Source organism: Vanessa atalanta, chromosome 8, assembly GCF_905147765.1.
Source record: "Vanessa atalanta chromosome 8, ilVanAtal1.2, whole genome shotgun sequence".
Taxonomy (NCBI): domain Eukaryota; kingdom Metazoa; phylum Arthropoda; class Insecta; order Lepidoptera; family Nymphalidae; genus Vanessa; species Vanessa atalanta.
Window position 1 is genome coordinate 9,947,319 of NC_061878.1, and position 23,283 is coordinate 9,970,601.

At 31.6% G+C, this 23,283-nt stretch overlaps 1 protein-coding gene across 1 annotated transcript in view; it reads right to left on the minus strand.

Annotated features, from left to right (window-relative positions):
* The window catches only part of LOC125065809, an 82,337-nt gene extending 59,635 nt beyond the window's left edge, over positions 1 to 22,702 (minus strand). Inside the window, exons 1-2 of the mRNA XM_047673643.1 lie at positions 22,644 to 22,702; positions 10,667 to 10,855 (exon numbers count right to left, since the gene is read on the minus strand). Coding sequence (XP_047529599.1) covers positions 10,667 to 10,739 — 73 coding nt within the window. The 5' untranslated portion in view covers positions 10,740 to 10,855; positions 22,644 to 22,702. The remainder of the gene's footprint in view (positions 1 to 10,666; positions 10,856 to 22,643) is intronic.
* Between the last annotated feature and the right edge of the window lie 581 nt (positions 22,703 to 23,283).

The window sequence follows — 23,283 nt, forward strand, 5'->3', positions numbered from 1 at the left end:
AGCGGTCACTACCTTACATTAAGACATATACATTAGCACCGTATGAAATTGTAACCGATTCTTATATAACTAATGGTATGTTAAATCCCTTGTGATTGTTGTAACACTGACTCACACACCTTTCAATCCGGTACACAACAATGCTAAGTATCTACTTGGCAGTAGAATATACAATTATTGGATTGTACAAAGTATAAATAAGTAATAGGATTTATTTCATGTAATGTATAAACTTTTAAAATTTATTTCATATTAAATTAAATCAATTAATAATTTGAATAATTTAAAATAATATTTATTTATATAAAATTCATAATGAAGAATAACTATACTATACAATAAAGGAATACATATAAAATGTTGATTTAGGACAATTACTCTACGAAGATATTAATCGAATATTAACCAACCTGATTTTAGGTGGAGATAAATAAATTTAATCAATTTTGTGAATAAAGGTCGAGATGTACCCGAATACCTCACGGATATTAACAATTAAACTTGTCCTAAGCTAACACCTAAATGGGTTTTCAGGATCACTGGTCGTGTTATAGGGTTAAATAAAGATATGGTCCTATAAATAATATATAAATACATATACTTCGTGTTCGCGAGAGCTCTTTGTCAAAGTACGTTTTTGAATGAATTTCAAATTAATAACAAAATTCATATACGAAATGTATGACTAGAGGATTTTTTTAAGTTCAAACCTTAATAACGGCATTTTCTGAAATGTTATTGATATTTTTTTTCTTTTCTTGATAACGACCGAAATTAATATTCAAATCAAAGTATATCTCATCTAAGTAGGCTCTTGCGAGCACTTTTGTATCACTAAAGTAATTTAATATGATGAAATTAAACTCAAAGCTAAATATTAAATGAGAACGATATCATTATCGCTGCAAAGCATTTTTATTTTTTTTAATTTTTTTTAATGGCATTGGTTGGCGGACGAGCATATGGACCACCTGATGGTAAGTGGTCACCACCGCCCATAGACAAAGGCGCTGTAAGAAATATTAACCATTCCTTACATCACCTATACGACACCAACCTTGGGAACTAAGATGTTATGAATGTTGATGTGCAGAAAACTGAAGATGCTTCTTGATTGCAATTGAATAAATTGCTACGATTTAACAAATAATTAATTTTAGACAGCCGAAAATTCACTGGCTGTATAAAAAAATTAAATTAAATTAAATAAAAAAAAAACTTTCATAGGTTTCGAAATTCCAAAAAATCTGTGGATTAAACGCGAAATGTCGCGGGCGGCCCGCTGGTATGCTATTATATGTATACTTATATATCTAGCAACTTCCTTTAATGTCGTGTTATCCTTGTAGAAATGAATTAAAAATTGTTTCTTATTTAAATAGAAAATAAGAAAATACAAGCGACCCCGGGTTTCCTGTAGGAATAAGGATTTTTTTTTTTTTAATTCAGAAACGTAACTTGGACACAAATTTATGAAACGTCATGTTCTGAACTCAATTTTTTCAACATCTTTACCAGTATGAAAAATCCTTTGATTTTTCATTAAATAAACTGAACTTTTCATTTGGTTCTGATAAATTCAGTAATTTTGAAGATCATTATCATTAGCCAGTATTTTAATTAGAACTGTATTACGATATTGTGCATACTTTATATTTTCCTACCAACATCAGTAACTAAGATTTCAAATAACAACAGAATTCATAGAAGAATTTGGATTTATAATATTAAAACACAGATTATCTTTAGTAGAACAGATAATGTTTAATTAAATACATTTTGAAACAAAACTTGACAAAGTTTAAAAGTCTTGCAACTCTATTGGGAGTGATAATAATTACTGTAACATTTTACTCTACCGGGAAGAAGATTAGCGCTTAATCTTCGTACGAAATGCGCAAGAAATAAACCGCGTTTTGGTTTCTACAAAAACACTTTTAATGATGGGATGAGTCGCGCTTCAATTCGCGCGGGGACCTTAAGTTATCACGACGTTTTCTATAATTATAAAATTACATGTCATGGCTGACTGATTCATCATAACAAATGAAGCCCTAAGTTTAATAGTTAATTTGGTGAGTAGGTTTTACTGGACACCCATTATGGAAGATATTTTAAAATTTCTACCCCTAAGGGGATGAAATAAGGGTCGAAAGTTTGTATGTAAGTCCGACGTTTTTTAAGCTAAGAACATGAAACTTAATGTTTGGAATACTGTTTATAAATTATTAAATACGTATTTAAGGGTCTCTACATATTCTACCCTAAGGGTTGGTGTAAAAGTGGTCGAAATATCGTATATATAGGTTAGTCTAGAAACCGTCATTTTTGAAGCATGAAATTTTTATTTTTGGGCTACTGTTAAAAAAGTATAACATACGTATTTAAAGCGTGTCTGGATATTCTTTCCCTAAGGGGAGAAATTCACATCAATGTGGTATACAATGAGGTCTTAAATTAACCTAATATTAAAAATTAATCTCTAAATATATTCTTCCACGCAAGCAAAGCTGCGGACAACAGCTAGTATATTATAATTATTAAAACATTATTTCGACTGCTTCGTCGGTATACCAACTATAGCTAATTATAAATAGCTAATAATAAGTAAACTCCTGTGCCTCGGGAAGCACTCAAACCTCTTGACCCTGAACATAAACAATTTTCGGTGTTGTCGGATTAACTGTCCCATCATATGTATAAGAGTGAGGACATAAAGAGTGCACCTGTGTTAGCATACATATGTGCACTATAATGTCCCCTGCGTAGTTAAGATTGACCAAAATCGGACGGAACGACATCACCATCATTAATTATAAGTCAGTAGATCCTGATATCCTGTGCTCTAATCTAGGCTTAGCTATATAAATGAATATTTTATTTTCAGTTAGTATTATTTAAGTAACAACCCATAATTAAGAGATTTTACTCGCCCGATCCCCCTTGAAAGCACTTCATTCCATTCTTTGCCTGAAATCTATCTACTCTTATACATATATATATATATATATATATTTTTATGTTATAGGGGGCAAACGAGCAGCAGGCTGGAAAGTGATTACCACCGCCCATGGACATCTGCAACTCCGGGGGGCTTGCAGATGATTTGCCGGCTTTTAAGGAATGAGTACACTCTTTTCTTGAAGGTTCCCAAGTCGTTTCGGTTCGAAAAAACCGACGGCGAAAGCTGGTTCCACAGAGTGGTTGTGCGAGGCAGTAAATGTCTTAAAAATCGCGCTGTTGTGGATTTTCAGACTTCTAGGTGGCGCGGGTGATATTAGCCACCTTCGTTGAAACATAGTCAGAACGATCACACAATTTGAAATTGATAATTACTTTATTTTGTTATATGATTTTCATGCGAAATATTATGTTCTCGAATTAGCAAAGATTTTAATTCTAATGGTCACTGATTAAGGACTTGCGTTTAAATACGCTTTAAAGTACTTTAATATTTTACCTTCATTGTTATTAAGACAGGTAATAAAAAGTTCCTATATGGGTTCGATATAGTACTAGAATAAAATTTAAAAATGGAATCCCAATTATTCATTCTAAATCGAACATACATTGTTTAAGAATAAACATATTAATAAATTTAAAAATGGAATGGCAAAGGTCTGTTATAACTTATATTAAAATACCGATTAACCATTATTATTAATTTGTACGCCTGAAGTAAGAGTAATCTTCAAACTTGTGATCAAACATCTTGATCGTTGTATAAATCAAATTAAGATTAATTGTTAGGATAGCTGTTAACAAAGAGATTTGAGGCATCACCAAAGACATTAGTTTAGAAAAGTTACTTTTAAACCATTTTCTATAAACGAGTTTGTTGATTGGCTTAGAACTATACATTATTTTATCTAAGCGGTATTAATTTATGAACGTGTGTGTATGTTAACACATGTTTCATGAAATTAGCTTTGAGAATTATGTATAGCAGGACTAGAACAGACTTTTCCGAACATCCACTTTTAGTACTTTGTGGCAGGGCTTTGTGCGAGCCCGTCTGGTAAGGTACCATCCACACATCAGATATTCTACCGCCAAACAACAATACCCAGTTGTTGTGTTCCGGTTTGAAGGGTGAGTGAGCCAGTGTTACTACAGGCACAAGGGACATAACAGCTTAGTTTCCATATTTGGTGGCATATTGGCGATATTGTCTATAGATGGTGCTGACCATTAGGTGGTACATATGGTCGTCCGCCTACCTCTATCATAAAAAAGTATCGACTGACGTACAGGATTTTTTTTTTTTGTAATACAATTTCTCTCTCTTTTTTGACATGGTTTATTTGTGAGAACACCAAGACAGTGAAATTACGATGACGAGTCAAATTATAATGAAAACCGGTTCAAGTATCACTAAACTTTAAACAACCTAATTTGTTGGTATAACAATTCATCATGACCTCTGCAGTTGTAGAAAGGTCGATAAGAAACCTGCATGCGTAGGAAAAAATCTGACACATAAAATATATCCTCCCGCTTGCATAGATAGATTCGGGCCGTGTGATAGAACAATATCCAAACCGGTGTCTAAAAGGGCCATATTAAAACGGTGGTACTTTTTATTACTTATTTGTAAAAAGCGCTTTAAAGACTGCTGTGAAAAAATGATTAATAATTATACTCTTATTCATTTCTTATGTATAAATATTCATCAATAAATTATAGATTGCGAAAAATTTATGAGATTTTAAAACATCGATCTTTTATCAAGCTTCTTTTATCAAATTTTAAATCGGTTGAATGATAAGAGAATTCTAAAATATTTTATCGTGTCATCCAAGAACGGAGCAAAACCATGTCAACGACGAAAGTTTTATTATTGAACCGAAATCTCCGGAGAAAACGTTCGAGTTTAACTTTTTTATTTGTTCGACCATTTTGGTGAATTCTGGATCGTCGGTGAGCTTTGTTAAATCTTGGATCACCTCAGTTGTGACGTTTAATAATCGCGTTTATCATTTGTGTTTCTTAGCAAAAATAACGCATTATATGTTTATAGCACTATTGTGTTCAAATATAATTATCAAAATCAATATATTTATTATACAAGATTATAATTGTCATGTTACAATGTTGAATAAAATATATAGCTAACACCGGTTTGGAAAGTAAATTCTACCGAGAAGAACCGACAAGAAACTCAGTAGATTTCACCATTTTAATTACAGAGGATGCCAGTAACTAATTTTTTTATAAATCTTGCCTAGTAATATGCCTTATTTATCAATGTTTTTTTTTTACATGAGAGTTAAGGTCATTTGTTATATAATTAATAATAAATATTGGACAACATCACATACATTACTCTGATCCCATTGTAAGTAGCTAAAGCACTTGTGTTATGGAAAATCAGAAGTAGCGACGGTACCACAAACACCCAGACCCAAGACAACATAGAAAACTAATGAACTTTTTCTACATCGACTCGGCCGGGAATCGAACCCGGGACCTTGAAGTGGTATACCCATGAAAACCGGTTTACACACTACTCGACCACCGAGGTCGTAGTGGAATGTAAACTATTATTAATAATTTTAGTTTTTATTTGAGGACATAGGAACTTGAAAAATAATTTGAATTAACTAAAAAGTATGTGTATTATGAACGAGTTTTTAATTAAAAATAACAAAAATAACAACAATTTCTCTCAAACGTAGAAATGTTTCGAAGAAAATTTGAATAATTTTTCTTCGAAACTACTAAAATGGTATAGATTTTTTTTTTTTTTCAACTGCATCTATAAGAGAATTCGAATATATATTCGGCACATTTTACTTGAACAATCTCAATAAAATCAATCAATTTTAAATTCAACTGTGGAATTTGGATCAAATAGGCATATTCCCATTACCTACTAGCCTATCTTTATAAAAGCCTTTTATAAAATAAGGTTTACCTTGTTCGCTTTATATGAATTAAAACTAATCGTAACAAAAAAAGGATCGCGTACTTCTATACGCGTGTGACAAGTTCTACTTCTTCGACGTAATTCAAAATAGTTTTTACGTATGAAAATAGTGATCACAATAAAACATATAATTATTATTTTATTCTTCTGTCACCACTCATGTAACACTTACACATAAATTTAAACATTAACAACTTAATTTTTTAATAAAACGCACATTGTAAATTCGACACATAACTTGGCGGCTTAGCGAGCAGCTTCATGATATAGTTTATATGTCACCCTATGCGCGCGCATCATAAATACACCAAAAGAAGCTTCAAAAAACCATTAATATGTGCATTGTTGATAACGTACTAAGATAAGATTAAATCGAACACAAATGTACTTTCAATCAGCAGTGCTCTCTCTATTTCCTCACAACCCAAAGAAGGCAAATCAACACGAACGGAAATAGAGCAGATGCACCCAATGGATTTTTTATGTGCTTTTCGAAGGATACAGTACATAAACTTGATAACATTTACTAGCCGAGTCATGACTCGAACCTGTCTGCAATTACATAAGCCAGCGACTAAACCAACGACGCAGTTTTGAGAAGCATATTACACGAATATAAAACATGCAATAATTATTAATTTTAATCCAAGTTAGATATGTATTTATGCCATTTGCAAATTCAGCACTGCAGTATTTTATCTGTGAATTTAAACAATACTTACCGTTAATACTACTACTTCTACATAGTATAAAACAAAGTACCTTCCCACTGTATGTCTGTCCCTGTGTATCTTTAAAACTACGCAACCGATTTTGATGCGGGTTTTTTAATAAATGGAGTGATTCAAGAGGAAGGTTTATATGTATAATACATGTATAAAGTAGAGAAACACTGATAATTTTAGAGGTTTCTAATGTGATGTCGTGATGTCCACACTGGTATAAATCTATCTCTTAGGGATAACCCACAATAAACATTCTGTATCCTTTACTGCTTACGAGAAATAATGGTTTATTTACGAAGTGATTTTAAGCAATACAGCATTAATCCAGGACCCGCTGGATTGCAGTAAAATTTTTAAAATGTGGGACCAAATGTATATTATATTGTCTTAATTTATATCAAATACAATTTAAAATGATATATTTATTATAAAAAATGTATTTAAAGTCAGTGTGGGCTACGTCTTCCAAGAAGAAGACAAGCTCGAAGTCCAGCGAAGATCTGCTGATGTTCATTAAAGTAAAATGTAAAATAAGGCACGGGCTACTATGAGCCTTTCGATGTTATAAACATAAATAAAAAATAAATAAATCTTATCCAATTAAGTACTATAATATTGTGCATTTAATAAAGATTAATATAACCCTTTACAGCATAAAATTTAAATGGATATTTTCGAAGATATTAATGATTTATAATGCACGGACATAGCGGTTTATATAGTCTAATGAGAAAAAAGCTGTGAACGTTCTATATAAAGACATTCTGTAGTATATATTATATACCATACACAAAGGACTTAAACGCAGCCCTACTGTAACTACCGAGTATATATTTTAAATTAAGAGTTTATGCCGGATTAGCCGATTCGATTATTAAATTAAGTGACTATGGACCAAATGTCTTATTTTATTTTGGAGAAGAAATAAGGGAATAAAACCAAGCTAAATATTTAGCTTACTTCAAGATATTTCTACAAAAGTACATCGTCAACCGAATAACTTATATAATAACAAATGCAATTATAAAGTTAGTCATAGTCACGGATTTGTTTTAATTAAGTTATGATTAATATTATTATTATTATTATTTTTTAAATAACTGACTAACTTTGAAACGCAACGAACAGATTGGCATTCCGCACCGAGCGCTCACAAAGTGAGGACGTACCGCTCGTCGTCGCGTGACACATTCACACATACACACAGGTATGTTCTACGTATAGTCTCTCGCTATAGATATAGCGCAGCTAAAACGTTTTGATCTAAAGTATTTAACTTTATTTACTTAAATAAACTTTTTAAGTTTTAAAAAAAATATACATTTTTCTGATAACAATACATTTTAACTGACTTAAAAAAAGGAGATGCTCTATTCAATTGTAATTCATTTTTATTATTATTAGTTCAGAACTGGATTCCTTTATTAGTTATTTTCAACTACCATTATTTAAAAAAAAAAACTTAACGTCTTTAATGCATTGTATTTATTTATAAACCCATAATTTAATTGCCATTTATAATTCTACTAACAGTGTCTTTAAAGGTTGGGGTAATCATTTTTTTTGTAGAATTAGCGTATTTTTATCCCTGCTCGTGTCTCAATCTATTTGGGGTCGGCGCAGCATGTCTTTTCCTGCCATTCCCTTATTTTATTCGTCAACTGATCCTTCAAGTTTATCTGACTCCCTCCTCACACACTCCATCCATTTCTTCTTAGATATTTTTTAATTTGATATATATTATTTGATATGAAATTGATATTTTTAAATTTGATAATAAATTACTCAAGAAATCGTATGCACATTATAATTTACAGTTACTGTGAATGACAATCGATTTTAATATTTTACAGTCTTTATTTTTATATATTAACCAATCCGTCCAATATATTATAATAATTTCCGTGATTTAGTATCATTCATATGCAATGGAAAATAAAACCCATAGAAACTACTTATAATATACGGAATAAATACTTTAATAGCATCACGATACTTCATATCGACTGGCTTGACTATAGTAGTTGTTATTATTCACACATACGCAATAACACGCACACGAGCTTAAAAATGACTTAAATTGACAAACGATAATTGGAATAAGCGCTCTTAATACAAAATAATAACCCAATAAATATTTGAATAGTTCTAGAATGTTCGAATTGTATGTATGCTAAAACTAATTAGACAGTTGTATAATACTTGACATTTATTATATTTGGTCTTGCGACGTGATGTACTATAGATATTCTATTGTTACCATCTCATCCTCTGACGATCGATGTCGTAACAATGCTTCGTGATTGTGACATACTATTGACATTTATAAGGGCTGTTACACAAGTGACGTTAAATAATATTTAATACCTTACATTACATTAACACTATCGATATTACTAATAAGTTTTACAGAATAATTATATGAATAAAAAAACTTAAAGATGTTTTATCTCACACACTAGCCGCTGACTTTACTTTACTAGTTTAATCCAGTGTTAACCGGACTTCAAATTTTTTAACGTTCAATTTTATCTGACTAATGGCAACACTGTAGTCGTATCTTTTGTTTTCAGTAACATAAACTAGTATTATCGGCATATTCGGTATAAAATACGACGTGAAAACTCTTACACACCCTGAAACGTAGCATACTAGAAGCTTTGACAGTTGACTGGTTGTACGGAGCACCAATGCCCGATGATAACGACAAGTGCAGTTTCGATAAAACTAACAAGTATGCCACGATACATATTGTATAAAGGATACTGTACTTTTGATAACATAAAAATTGGTCGTTGTATAGTTTTTTTTTTCAAGTTAACTTATTAGTATTACTAGGATTTGAACGTTAAGTTAAATGATCATATTAAATGTAAACGTACCAAAGGTTATTTTAAACTAAATTTACTATTATGAAAATTTAAATAATCTACGTATTTCCGTAAGTATATCGTATATCACCAAGTATATATTTAAACATCAAACTTCCTAATGACAAGGTAACTGAACTATTTTTCTGTTGTTAAAATTCAAAGAATTTAATCGGCCACATGATGATATATACCTAAACCTTACCTTTACCACAATGCGTACATTAACCATCGTAAAATACAATGATCGTTACCTACATTGTCCATTTGCTGCCAACCATGAGACCTAACTTGTGCCTTTAATTACACTAGCTCACTCAGCCTTCGTACGGAAAAAAACGTTCGACGCATTGCGGTTTAGAGTGTTTAATGCGTTGATGCAACTTTATTAAATTAACATCCAATTTGATAGGTATTATCAGTTTCGTCTAAAACAAAATATGGACGATATTGAGGTCATACACCTCAATCTATTAAGGATTCGTACAAATTGAAATTTCATAAAATAATCGAATATTTTACTTCGTACAATACGAAATAGTCTAGTGATTAGAATTCATAAATCTTACATTATGATCGCAAGTTCAATCCGAGTAAGCACCACTTAGTTTCCTATACTTAATGTGTGTTTATTATTCATCCCTTATTTAACCGTGAAAGAGTAGGTACGTCCTTATGAAACTTACGTATGCTGAAATTTTATAATTTACTATGATACATTTTTATTTATTATAACTATATGCCTCAAGACCTTTATTTCTCCAAGTAATTAATAAAAATCGCTTAAATGACGTTATTCTATATAATTATAAAAATAAAAAAAATATATATTATGTTCTGTTCCTACAACTATATTACAGTATGCATTAGAACGCAAAAAAATAAAAAAATAAAAACTACTGTATTGACAAATGTTGTTAAGAGTTATAAATTTATATAAAAACTCTTTATTTATTATAAAATCTTTATTGACATGGAAAAAAGTAACTAATGAGTTACTTGGTGGTTCGTCTCACAGGAATCTACAATTCAATCACAATTCAAAAGTATTTTTCTGAGCCTAATCGAATAAAGAATATTTTGACTTTGATTTTAACATAACCGGTTCTATCAAAGTTCATTGATTACTAGATAGTTCTTACCTAAATTGTCAGCTCGATGCAGCGGGATTATTGAGATCCACATCACTATTAGATAACAAATCGTTAAAGCCATCGTGTCCAATTCACGTCCGTCACTTAAAACATCGTTTATTATTTTCACATTTCACTGATTCAATGTTTCTACACCATTTTCACGGTCCATATAATCTCATTGCAAGCGATTGGGATCTGAAAATAAATAAAGATTATTTAACATTACTTCAATCGTATTTAATTTTTTTTTTTTCTTTCGGTTAAATTTTGCTTTGCAGTTAACAAAGGTTCTTATTCTTAGTTTAAATTTTAAATTATTTTATTTTGCCGTCATAGAAAGTGACTGCCTCGGGATACCGACATACAAATCATCACCATCACTAATGTTAATTGTTGAAATTATTTTTAATAATAGAAAATCAATATACCAACATAATAAAAATATAGTTTCATTATTAATACTCATATAATATCAATACATTTTAGAGCAGCAGTGGGAAGGAATTACGTCATAAGAGAGCGTCACACCGTTTGCCGTTACTGCACTCGACGCGGTCTTACATCAAAGACGCTCCAAACGATGTTTCACATCAAAAAATGCTTCAAAAGCATTTTAGTTACAAAATGAATTCTTCGAGAGTAAAGCTGCGGGTTCAGACATATACAAAGAGACAGTTGAACTCTTCCATCTAGAGGGCAAGCAACGGGTCAAAAAGTTAGTATTGTGATAAATACAGTAAACTTCTGAGAAAATCTTGCAACAATCAAGAATCGTAGTCGCTTGAGACCAAGTGAATCGTGAGAGATTGCACCGTGCTATACTCTAAAGGATACGGTCGTACTGGTAAATCCTAGCAATCGTACAGCTTTTAGTTTTAATAACAAAAATGCTGACCGGCAAACGTTTAACGTAGAAGCAAAAATATAAGGGTACGGTCGTATTTGTAAGCCATTGCGATCATAGCTTATAATTTTCATATCATGAAGATTGTTCGAATGAAGCATTGAATAGTATCAAATCGTGTTAGTTTTTAAGCTTAGTTTTTATGAGTCGTTTGTAACATTGACGCAAACTCTGTGCATACTATAATACAGGAGAATAATGTACTTATGGGTCTTATTATGTTAACACTAGTTGTCGCCGGTAGCTTCGCTCACGCTTTAGGGGTTGGTTATCATGTATTGGGCAAAAAAGTACCCCATGTCCTTCCTTGGAGCTCAAGTTTGCTTCATACCAAATTTCGACAATCAAAAGAGCGGCAGACAGACAGACAGACAGAGTTATTTTACATTTATGATATTAGTAAAGAAGTATAAATAGAGGAATATGCTACCTATTTTTTGAACTAAGTTCATTTCAGCAGCTTACAGTAGAGTGCACTAGCCGAAATACTCACGTAAACATTACGTCCAAGCGACCTTTCCCTCTCTTTTTCACCCCTGTTTCTGTCTTATATACATACAGGTATTATATAAAATTATTAAAATTATTTATTTGTTATTTGCATTTTGTCTAAGCTAGTATTTATTTTAATATTATCTCTTGATCGTGTTATCGCTTGGTGTCAGATATGACGTAAGCTTTACCGAAGACGACGACCGACGTTGAAGTTTTTTCTTATAAAATTTATGATTTATCAAACATCAACAAAATATTCCAATATATCATTAAACTGCTTCATTATAATCTGGTCATTAGTGCTTAAATTATGTATTATATTTTTATTAAATACTCATAAATAAAAGAAAATCATCAGTAAAATTAATTAATTTTGTTTCATTTAATAATTGTTCATTAGTTAAAGAAAATATTTGTGTTCTTGTGTTGTTATAATCATTTTTATAAGAAATTTTCTAACATTACTTTTTAATTTGGCTCCGCTCCAACTTTTAAAAAACAACTATTCAACTGCCTAAATGATAGATCTGATTTTAATTAAAACCTATTGTTTAGTTGCTTTTAACTAAACTGTTATGAATATATTCCGAATGTTATAATAATAATTTATTATTATTATAACATTCGGGTAACCAAATAGGTTAACCTTTAATCTTTTTGGACCTTTTTAATTTTTATATTAGTAATTTGAAATTAATAAAAAAAGTTTGGTGGACGAATGGGCTACCTGATGGTATATGGTCACCACCACCTATAGTCATTGATATTTACCAATTCTTAAATTACCAATCATGAAAATTACGATTTTAACCCTTTTAAACCGGAACGAAATAATTCTATGTATTGCTTTTAAGCCGTATAATATTTGATGAGTGGGTGGTACCACTTATCAAATATTCCGAGCCGAGATGGCCCAATGGCTAGAACGCGTGCATCTTAACCGATGATTTCGGGTTCAAACCCAGGCAGGCACCACTGAAATTTCATGTGATTAATTTGTGTTTATAATTCATCTCGTGCTCGGCGGTGAAGGAAAACATCGTGAGGAAACCTGCATGTGTCTAATTTCAACGAAATTCTACCACATGTGTATTCCGCCAACCCCAAGCCTTTATCCCAGCAGTGGGACATTTACGGGCTGCTAATGGAAAAAAAATAATGGGTGGTACCAACCCAGACGGGCTTGTTCAAAACCCTACCACCAAGTGTACCTGCCACATACATTCGTACAATATATGTAAGTGTAATAATTTATAGCATTGCTTTCAAAGGACTTAGAATAAATCGGGTTTACTGAAACCGAGAGAGATAACAATACGCGCCAATACAAATAGCGGTAAAACTTCAAACGACCGCCCTCTATCCGCGCTTGTCTATTTTCGAACGGCCTTCGCTAGGAACAAACGAAAAATACTATACAACTGTAAATCTTTTATTTCGACCACACCCAATACGGATGGAATGTAACACGGTATGTTGTTTTGCTTTCATTCAATTTAAGATTAGGGACGTAAATAAAAAACTTAATCACGTAACAGGAAAAGTTATATAAATATTCCTTTTAAATGTTTTGTTCAGTCGTTTTTCTTGTATTGTTTTTTTTTTCGTTTGTATGCAACTGTATGAAACGTGAAATATATTTGAGGACTCAATATATTTTTTTCTTAAACAACTTTCCTCTCACGGCAATTTTTTAAGATTTTCATTTAATTTCAATCAAAACTCTAAAGTGTGCAAATTATGAATGGTGGCAAGAATGCTTGTTTCTATTCTCCGTTGAACAGTAATTCTGACTCTCTGGGACTAGAATGAAGCTCCGTGTCACCAGTGAGGCGGCAATAAGACGGGTGCTCTATGTTTTAGCGTTCCTGGAAGTTTAAAAGCAATGCATTCTGATAAAACTTTGATTTACTTCCGGATTTTATATTGTACTAAAATTTTAATAAAAAAAAGTACTAATGTTATACCGGTGAACCAATGCTAAATAAATACCATTCGAAAGCATAATAGGAATTCCATATACATATTTCTTTAAATGAAACCCTCACGATTACGATCAACCATACGATTCTCAGGCCAAGCACTCCCAACTTTGAAAACCTTATAGTTGTAATAAGCGGATATTAATACATTTACAGTAATTATATACATTTTACGTAAAATATATTTTTTTTTAAATCAATATAATTTTTGATTTATTTTATTTTATTTTACGGTGCAAATGTCTCTCACACGGTAAGCATAGAGCTTGTGCTAGGAGTGGGTACGACAATAGTCAAATGGGATTGAACCTGAAAACATTATCATCGCTACGTGATGCGTATACAACTCAACTATTGAAGCTTAGTTTGATTTATCTGAAACTGAATTTTAATTACAGAGAACAAATATTCGTTACAGAATTTGGAAAAGGATAAATTCACTTTATTTAAAAAAATATTCAGAAATCGTTAATATTTTTAATCCCCAAAGTAAGTTGGGATATGATTGTAAAAGTTTTGCCTCTATTCGTGGGGAAAGTTCTAAAATTGACATATTTTCTTCACTACTTACGTTTACACTTACCGACAAAACCGAAGATAACGTGTTAATATTCATCCATTTACATTTGTGTTTATCAGCAATGAATTAAATGAAAATTCCTTTCACCCAATACGTCAATACAATGTTTTCCACATATTTATTCAAACACACACACACACACACAAACGTCATATAGTACCTAAATCATAAGATATATAAAAAATACACTGTCTGTAATAAACATATCAACTCATTAGTACGCATAAAATTCAACAGACAATCGTGTTATGAGTTAAATATACAAAAATATATTCGAGGTAGAACTTGGGGTATTATTTGAAAGGATAAGTGATTAGGGGTTTTGTTATCTACGTACGAGTTATGGGATATGTCGTTGCCAGGTACTAATACTGATGAGATACTTTTATGTAATACGTAGACGGACGGACATATATGCCATCTGGTGGTAAGTTGTCAACAACCATATTCCTACCATTCCTTACATCGTCAATGCACCACCAAACTTGGGACCTAAAATGTTATGTGTCTTGTGTCTCTAGTTACACTACCTCTGTATGAGTATTGTCCATTTTGGAACACACTAATAGTAAGTATTGCAGTTTGGCGGTAGATACCTGATGAGTAGTTGGTGCCACCAAGTAAGTTTACTATATACACGTTATTCGTTTTACAAAATTCGTTCAAGCAAAAGTTATATGATACCCTTTACGTGCAGAATTATTATTTTAATTAGAATTCTCTGCAGAATCTCTCTACGAATACTTCATCAGAATGAAGAGAAAAAGTTTGGCCCAGAGATAAAGAGAGTACAAGATTCCTGTTTATTAAATAAAATATTATTATGATATCATTATCTTAATCAGGATTAGGGTCTCTTTGGTTTATCTTAAAAAGTAAGTTTCAAAATTATCCGAGGAAACTACAAAGGAAAGGAAATCCTGCTCCTAATTTTGTCTCCTCCAGGGCTTTTTGTCTCCTCATACAATAGCATTTCCAAGAAAGATTGACACAAGTCAACAACAATCAAAATTTTTAACAAGTATGACTAATCCAGAGTAAATCAAGAAAGGTTAAATACCATTATCATCATAATTTCAGCCGGTACAGTTACTACTGAACACAATGCCAGTCTTGAGCTACCCGCATCCAGTGGTTTCCTGCGATCGATGCAAGATCGTTTGACCAACTTATGAGGCCTATTCACGCTGCATTTTCTGGTTTGTAGTCGCCAATCAAGAATTTTTCTGCTTCAACTGCCTTTGTATTTACGAGTGGTGTGCCACTATTTCTTCAGTTCCGCAATTCTTTAGTTTAAGTATATTATAAAATATTGTTTCATTTGAGCATATTGAGTTGTGATATTAATGCTAAATAAATAAATCTGCCTATTTATATACTACTTACGTCCACTTCGTCTAATTCAATTATTAATTTATGAAAATGCAAATAATAATTTGCATTCTCATAAATCATAAATTTTATATTTTCATTACTTCCTGAATCCTTATTTAATCTAAAGAAGTCGGCAATCAAAACAAATTTTAACGTGATTTATAAACTCGACGTTCCGAAATAACATCCTCAAAATTTAAAGAGTAAATTTTATTTAAAAAAAAAACCTCGCCTTGTAAAATAAAAACACCATTCCTACCGAAATTACTTCATTTATTCTAAACATTTTTAAGAAAAAGCATGTCTTCATCCTTAGGGAAGAAAGAAATTAGCGTCTATTTCCTTAAAGCGCAACATTTTCCTAAATTACAAGTATCGGAGCCGGTGGAGTTGTTTTACGGCTGTTACATTCTATCATTAAGATTTCTTCAACACGAGCTACAGAAAACGGCAAGCTGTTTTCTGTAGCTAGTGTTTTTGTCATCATTAAGAATGGCACGAAACTGTGCAAACAAAACATTCTTTAAAAAATTTAGAGGAAATAGCGAATTATTATAATTGCGTTGTTGATTAAAAATAAAGCTACTTATATATTTACTTATTCCAAAAATACAAAAAAATGATTGTAAGTACGGATAAAGCGGATTGCGAGCGTTACTGTGTTAAATCAACCTGATGACTGATTTGTGTAATTTCATAAGTACATTTGTTTTGAGCTTAGCACTCACGGGATATTTGTCTTCGAGTTTTTATAATAATTAGGAAAAAAATCTAAATTTATCTTTTGTCTTAGTTTCAAAGATTAGTATCGGATTGACAGTTGAAATGTCCCACAGTGCCCCTTTTCTATGGGCCACTTACCATAAGTTGGCTCTGTCATCATCCTATCAGGCCTTCAGTTTTCCTATACAAAATTTCCAGTTCTAAATATAACAATTTAGTACTAACGCTTTTATTATAATGTACTGACTATATTTAGATAAAAGTTTTGTCGCATGTGAATATAAAATGATACGTCCTAAGCCTTTCTTTCAGAAAATTCATGCGTAACAAATTCAAACTTGGCTAACTCACTTGTAGTTTTCTAGAGCTTACAATTTGATTTACATATTCTTTATAAATTCATAAAACATTTTTCGTTCTCGTTATAACAGGCAGCGGACATGTACTTGCTCTTCAAATACCTATCTTTGGACGAACTTTGAAAGAGTGAAGAAACTTTGACTTCAAAAATATTCTAAAATAAAGTTAGGTTTCAATCGTCACGCTCAAAAGTTAAGTCTGTGACTAATTTCGAAAAATAGTACAGTATTATATTTTGTTTTAAATTTCTTCTGAATCGATTTTATAGAACTGGTTTAAAATTTTATTGCAATATTTAAGCCACTTTATACAAGTAAAATAAAAATAATTATTATATCTTGAAATATTTAACTATCCTTTAATAAAGACAATGATATTTTTAATCGTTTAGATTTTTCAATATAAACAATATGTATGGACGATAAAAATATAGTATGTACCAAGTACACTTGTGGTCATTTTTAATCCAACAAACGCTTATACCTCTTCCTACATTTGTTATACAACAACCAGTCCTCTGCCCAAACGTTGCCTGGAAGAGATCGCTGTTTTAGCGATAAGGCCGCCTGTTGCATTCATGCTACTTTTGTTTAATCCATGTGTAATATTTAGTTTTAAGTATTGGTGCAATAAAGTATGAATAAATAAATAAATGCACAAATTACAAACACAAATTAATTAATTATCTCGGGATCGATTCAGGTGTTCCCACCACTCGGATATCTCAGCTCCATTTTTGTGTCACTCAAAATTCCGTTTGCCTCACTCATTTATAATCAAAGCACGAAACGGCTATTTTCTAATTGAATACGTAATTGGCAGAGTAAACTAACATTCTGAATTACCCTTTCAGCGATTTAATTTTTGGGTTGACCGCCTTAATTATGCCCTAATTTAGTACCCTCGCCTTATCTATCGGTAATTTATGCGACGTTCCCAGTTATTATAGGTTTATAATGACTTCGATTTCATTTATAATATTGTTCGGCTTTTTGTAAGTGAGATCCGTTTTTTATTTTATTTTATTCCCACTAATTGTCTAAGAGTTAGTCTAATTCATGATACTGAGTATTATTTAATCTGCGGTTGAAATTACTTATATAACAAGCTTTGGATTTATGAAGCCTTTTATAACACACATCTCATTATTTTCTACGGCTGGTTAAATACCAAGTTCCTTTATGGAGAATTCTACTACACTAGGGCTTGATGAACACTTAAAAATTTAAATAGGAAATATGGAATCTTTACAAAGTCACCGGGAATCGATTGAGATGGATAATCTATTCACGGGTAAATTAAATGAATCATTTAATATTTTTTTGTATGTACGCCTTAGTATGGCGCGCATTTCGCTTGATATCTTTCGTTGCTCGAAGTAGTTATCTCAAATATTTTGTCCTGTTTATTATCGTTTTAACTTTTGTTATCCGCTTCTTAGAGAGAACGTTTAAGAATTTATGTATCCAGGGCACCGTTTCTAAAATCCGAGTTGTGAAATTTTACGAAATATTAACTTTAAAATTTTCTCGACATTTAGTAAAATCTGTTATAATTAAAAAAAAAATCCTTTTGGAAAACTTTGTTCAAAAAAATTAAGAAACATACTTTATAAAAATTTAGATTATATTTTTAAATTAGAAAAACCAAGAGAATTGGAATATAATTTCAATCAATAAATATTACATTAAAATATACCTATTTAATGTTTCTTGCTAATTCGTCCAAAGACGCTAGATGCGCGTGATGCTAGTTTTTTAAGTATCTCTTTTATTTGCGATGCATTATATTCGTTACGGGTTAATTGTAAGGACCGTCAGCTTATAATAAATCTAATCAGATAGTTAACCGTAGAAATAGTGAATGGTGCATATACTTAAAGGTAGAATTTGTGCAAGCCCATTTTGGTTGGTACCACCCACTCGTCAGATATTCAAGCATTTTATTTATTAGCATTAGCAGCCCGTAAATGTCCCACTGCTGGGATAAAGGCCTCCTCTCCTTTGAGGAGAAGGTTTGGAGCATATTCCACCACGCTGCTCCAATGCGGGTTGGCGGAATACACATGTGGCAGAATTTCGTTGAAATTAGACACATGCAGGTTTCCTCACGATGTTTTCCTTCACCGCCGAGCACGAGATGAATTATAAACACAAATTAAGCACATGAAATTTCAGTGGTGCCTGCCTGGGTTTTAACCCGAAATCATCGGTTAAGATGCACTCGTTCTAGCCACTGGGCCATCTCGACTCAATTCATATTCAAGCAATACTTACCAAATACATTTTATTAATTTAAATACCTATTTAAGAACACGCAAATAACGTTAAGAATACTAAAAATAAAAAAAATGTGCTATAAAATAATGTGTACTTGGTGGTAGGGCTTTGTGCAATTCTTGGTAGAAACCATTCACTAATCAGATCTACCAAAAAGTAGTTAAGACTTAGTATTGTTGTATTTCGGTTCGATGGGTGAGTGAGCCTATGTAACATAGGCACAATAGACATATTTATTTCAATGCCAAAGTCGTTTTTAAACATGAACAGATAATTTCACTTAAACAATAAATACAAAAAAAAAAGAAAATATCGTATACCTTATTTTTTTTATTGTAAATTCATGTTCCGTTTACAAATATTCGACAGCGTCCCGACTAGATTTATTATAAACTAACGCAACAATACACAATACATTTACAATTTAAATCTACAATGACGTCGTTAATTTTACAATTATAATTAGTTTTCCGAGCCGAGATGGCCCAGTGGTTAGAACGCGTGATTCTTAACAGATGATTTCGGGTTCAAACCCAGGCAAGCATCACTGAATTTTCATGTGTTTATTATAATTCATCTTGTGCTCGGCGATAAAGGAAAACATCGTGAGACAAACCTGCATGTGTCTAATTTCAACGAAATTCTGCCACAAGTGTATTCCACCAATCCGCATTAGAGCAGCGTGGTGGAATATGCTCCAAACCTACTCCTCAAAGGGAGAGGTGGCCTTAGCCCAGCAGTGAAAAATTTACAGGCTGCTAATGTAAAAATGTAATTATTTTGCATCTGTACTGATAGGTGTTGTTTCTGTACCGCAGAGAGGAAGGACGGATGATGAGGAACATTCAATTAAGAAACGAAACCCTCTGTTCCACTCAGACACTAGCTTAAATCTTAATCACTTAAACGTGAAGCTAACAAACGCTCAGTTCCTGATTATTATATTTAATTTTCATTTCCTCAAAATGGAATTATTACATTACAAAGCAATTTACTTCAAGCAACAATTTAATATTACTGTAACCTAAACAGTGATAATGACACGGTCTTGAGCTGCAATTTAAATTAAATTCAACATATCTATCTATCTATTTTTATAATTACTTATTATTTTAAATAATTTCTACTGTGTTACATCTGTGGTATTTAATTACTTGGTATTATTGAAACGTCTTTTCTGAATAGGAAGTATAAGAGAAAATAGTGTCTGGAATTTATTTTGGTCCCTTTGAACCTTACAAGGCTTACCAGATAGGTTTCAATATCGCTAGTTAAAGGGTACTATATTGTATTTTTTTTATGTTGTAGCCAGGTGGACTGGCAAATGGTCCATCTGGTGGTATGTCAGTACCGCCACATACATTGGCGCTGTAAGATATATTTAAAATGCCTTACGTCGCCAATATGCCACCAATCCTGGGAACAAAGGTTTGTGTTTGTAGTAACACTGACTCAATCGCTTTTCGAACCGTAATACAAAAACACTAAGAATTACTGTTTGGCAGAAGAATATCTAATGAGTGGGTGATACCTATATACAGGCTCACACAGAACTCTACCCCCAATATCTAAAATATTCCATAAAACTAATGATTCGTTTGTTCGGGCGCACTGATCTCATGATATATTTGACAGAATTAAATATATCTTAGATGATACGTTGTTTAGCTGTAGAATATCTTCATAAAGATCACGCTATCATCCATAGGGGCGGATCAGTAACGATTAAAACGCAAGAGAAAGTTAGTAACTAAATTTAAATACAACATTGAAAACTAAATATATTAAATGTATAATTATTATATGCAAATATAGTCGTTGTTACGAAGTCAATAACACTATAATTCGTCTATACTAATATTATAATTTCGAAAATAACTCTATCTGTCTCTGTTGCTCTTATACGGCCTAGTCAACAAACTGAATGAAATAAAATTTTGTATGAAAGAATATTGAGTTTCATTATAGCTAAAAACTAGCAACCAACAATTGAAAGCGGAGCGAAACCACGGGCGACCAGTTCTAAATAAACGTAACCTGAAATCAGCATAGTTGTAACTAATATTAACGGATTGTTGTGAAGTAATTTTGTATTAAAACGCACATTAGATATAACGTATTCTAACGCCCACATACATGAACTAAGCCTACATAGTTATTCTTTGGACGTGTATACATTTTAGACCATTTATTTATTGCTAACTAGTTGTTGCCCAAACCTTCACTTTTCAGTTGTCAGTTGTCACCTTTGGAATATATCTTTGGAATTCAAGATTACCCAAAACCATATTTCATCAGACTTAGTTCGGTGGTTTGGGCGTGAAAGAGAAACGGACAGAGAGATACTCCTATTTACATGATATTATTATAAATAAGTTACGTGTTAATTATTTAATAAATGATTTTTGTTTGTTTTTAATAGTTAAATTAAAATAAAATGGACAATTCGTTTAATATGAAATCCTTATTGCATATATCAACGGAGGCGTAGCAGTTACGTTAAGTGTGGGTTAACCGCACGGAGACGCTTCTAAATGTAATTAATACTAAATATTAATAATATATAAACCACTTGATTATTATGATTTATATTTAAAAAATACATAAAATTATTTGTAAAAAAAAAAATATTATTTCATAGAGACTTTATGTTTAGCTCAAATATTCAAAGACGTTCATGTTAAACCGATCAAATCTAAGTTCACCGATTGCTTATATATTATGTAAAGTATATACACAGTATGTACATTATATACATAATAAATAAACGAAGGACGAGGAAGAGAAACTGAGGGATGATTAATCATCTTCGCGACTGACAAGCACGCCGAATTATGTAAATAACCCGATTACCATATAACCGATACCAAGAGAATTGATATATACAACGATAGCAATCATAGTTAGCCATATATATATTTAAATATTTATAGCACAAATACACGTATTGATTTATGTAATTCATGTATTTTTATCTCCCGAAGCAATTATATCGAACATTTTTAAATATTTTTTTTACATGACTCTCAATAATAATTACTTTAAATGTATTTTTTATCACTTTATTTTAATTCGCAGTCCGATTTTTTTTTTTCAGAAAAAATAACGTCTCTATATGATCTGGAATATTAAATAGATTTTAAGTAGAAGTATTAATCACTATTAAATATAGTTGCATTTAATTAAAATAATGTTCACTCAAAAAGATACAAAATTAATTAAAAAAGAAATAAATGTATTATCTTAAAAGTAACACACGGCTTAAAACGTGACGAAGAGTACTTACTTAAGAAAAATCAATTCCAATCCTGAACACAAATAAAAAATAAAACAGTTCTTTTTTTAAACTAAATTCATTTTTGTACACCAAGAAACACAGATAATATCAGAATTATAACATATAAAAATCTTTTCACTTTACATATCACTTGCACTATTACGAACGTAAGTTTTTATCCGGTCCCAACGAGCGGTCGGAGCAACGTGCAACGACGACAGCGCGCAGACGACTGACGCTGGGATGAATTCAGTAAGCTTTCGGCGGAATCCCGCCCGCCTAGATGCGCAACGCTCGCAGCTAACATTGTTATAAATATAACTTTATTAAAACTATACCCTTGTCTGTACACCTTTAATAATCATAATTAAACGTTTATTTTTTATGATAAATGTTTATCATATAAGTTAATAAGCGTTACATACAGATCTATAATTATATTCCACAAGTATTAATATACTGTAAATATATCGTTTGAATGAAAAGTCGTTTTCATTGAAACAATGAGTATATTTAGAATCCTTGGAATATAAATTCACTGGCCTTTTAGGTTAATTTGATTTAATTCCAATTTATTTTCAAGCCGATGATCATTCAAAACTATAAATAAATAGCTTCATAACGAGAACGGTGCAAAAAACATGAGATT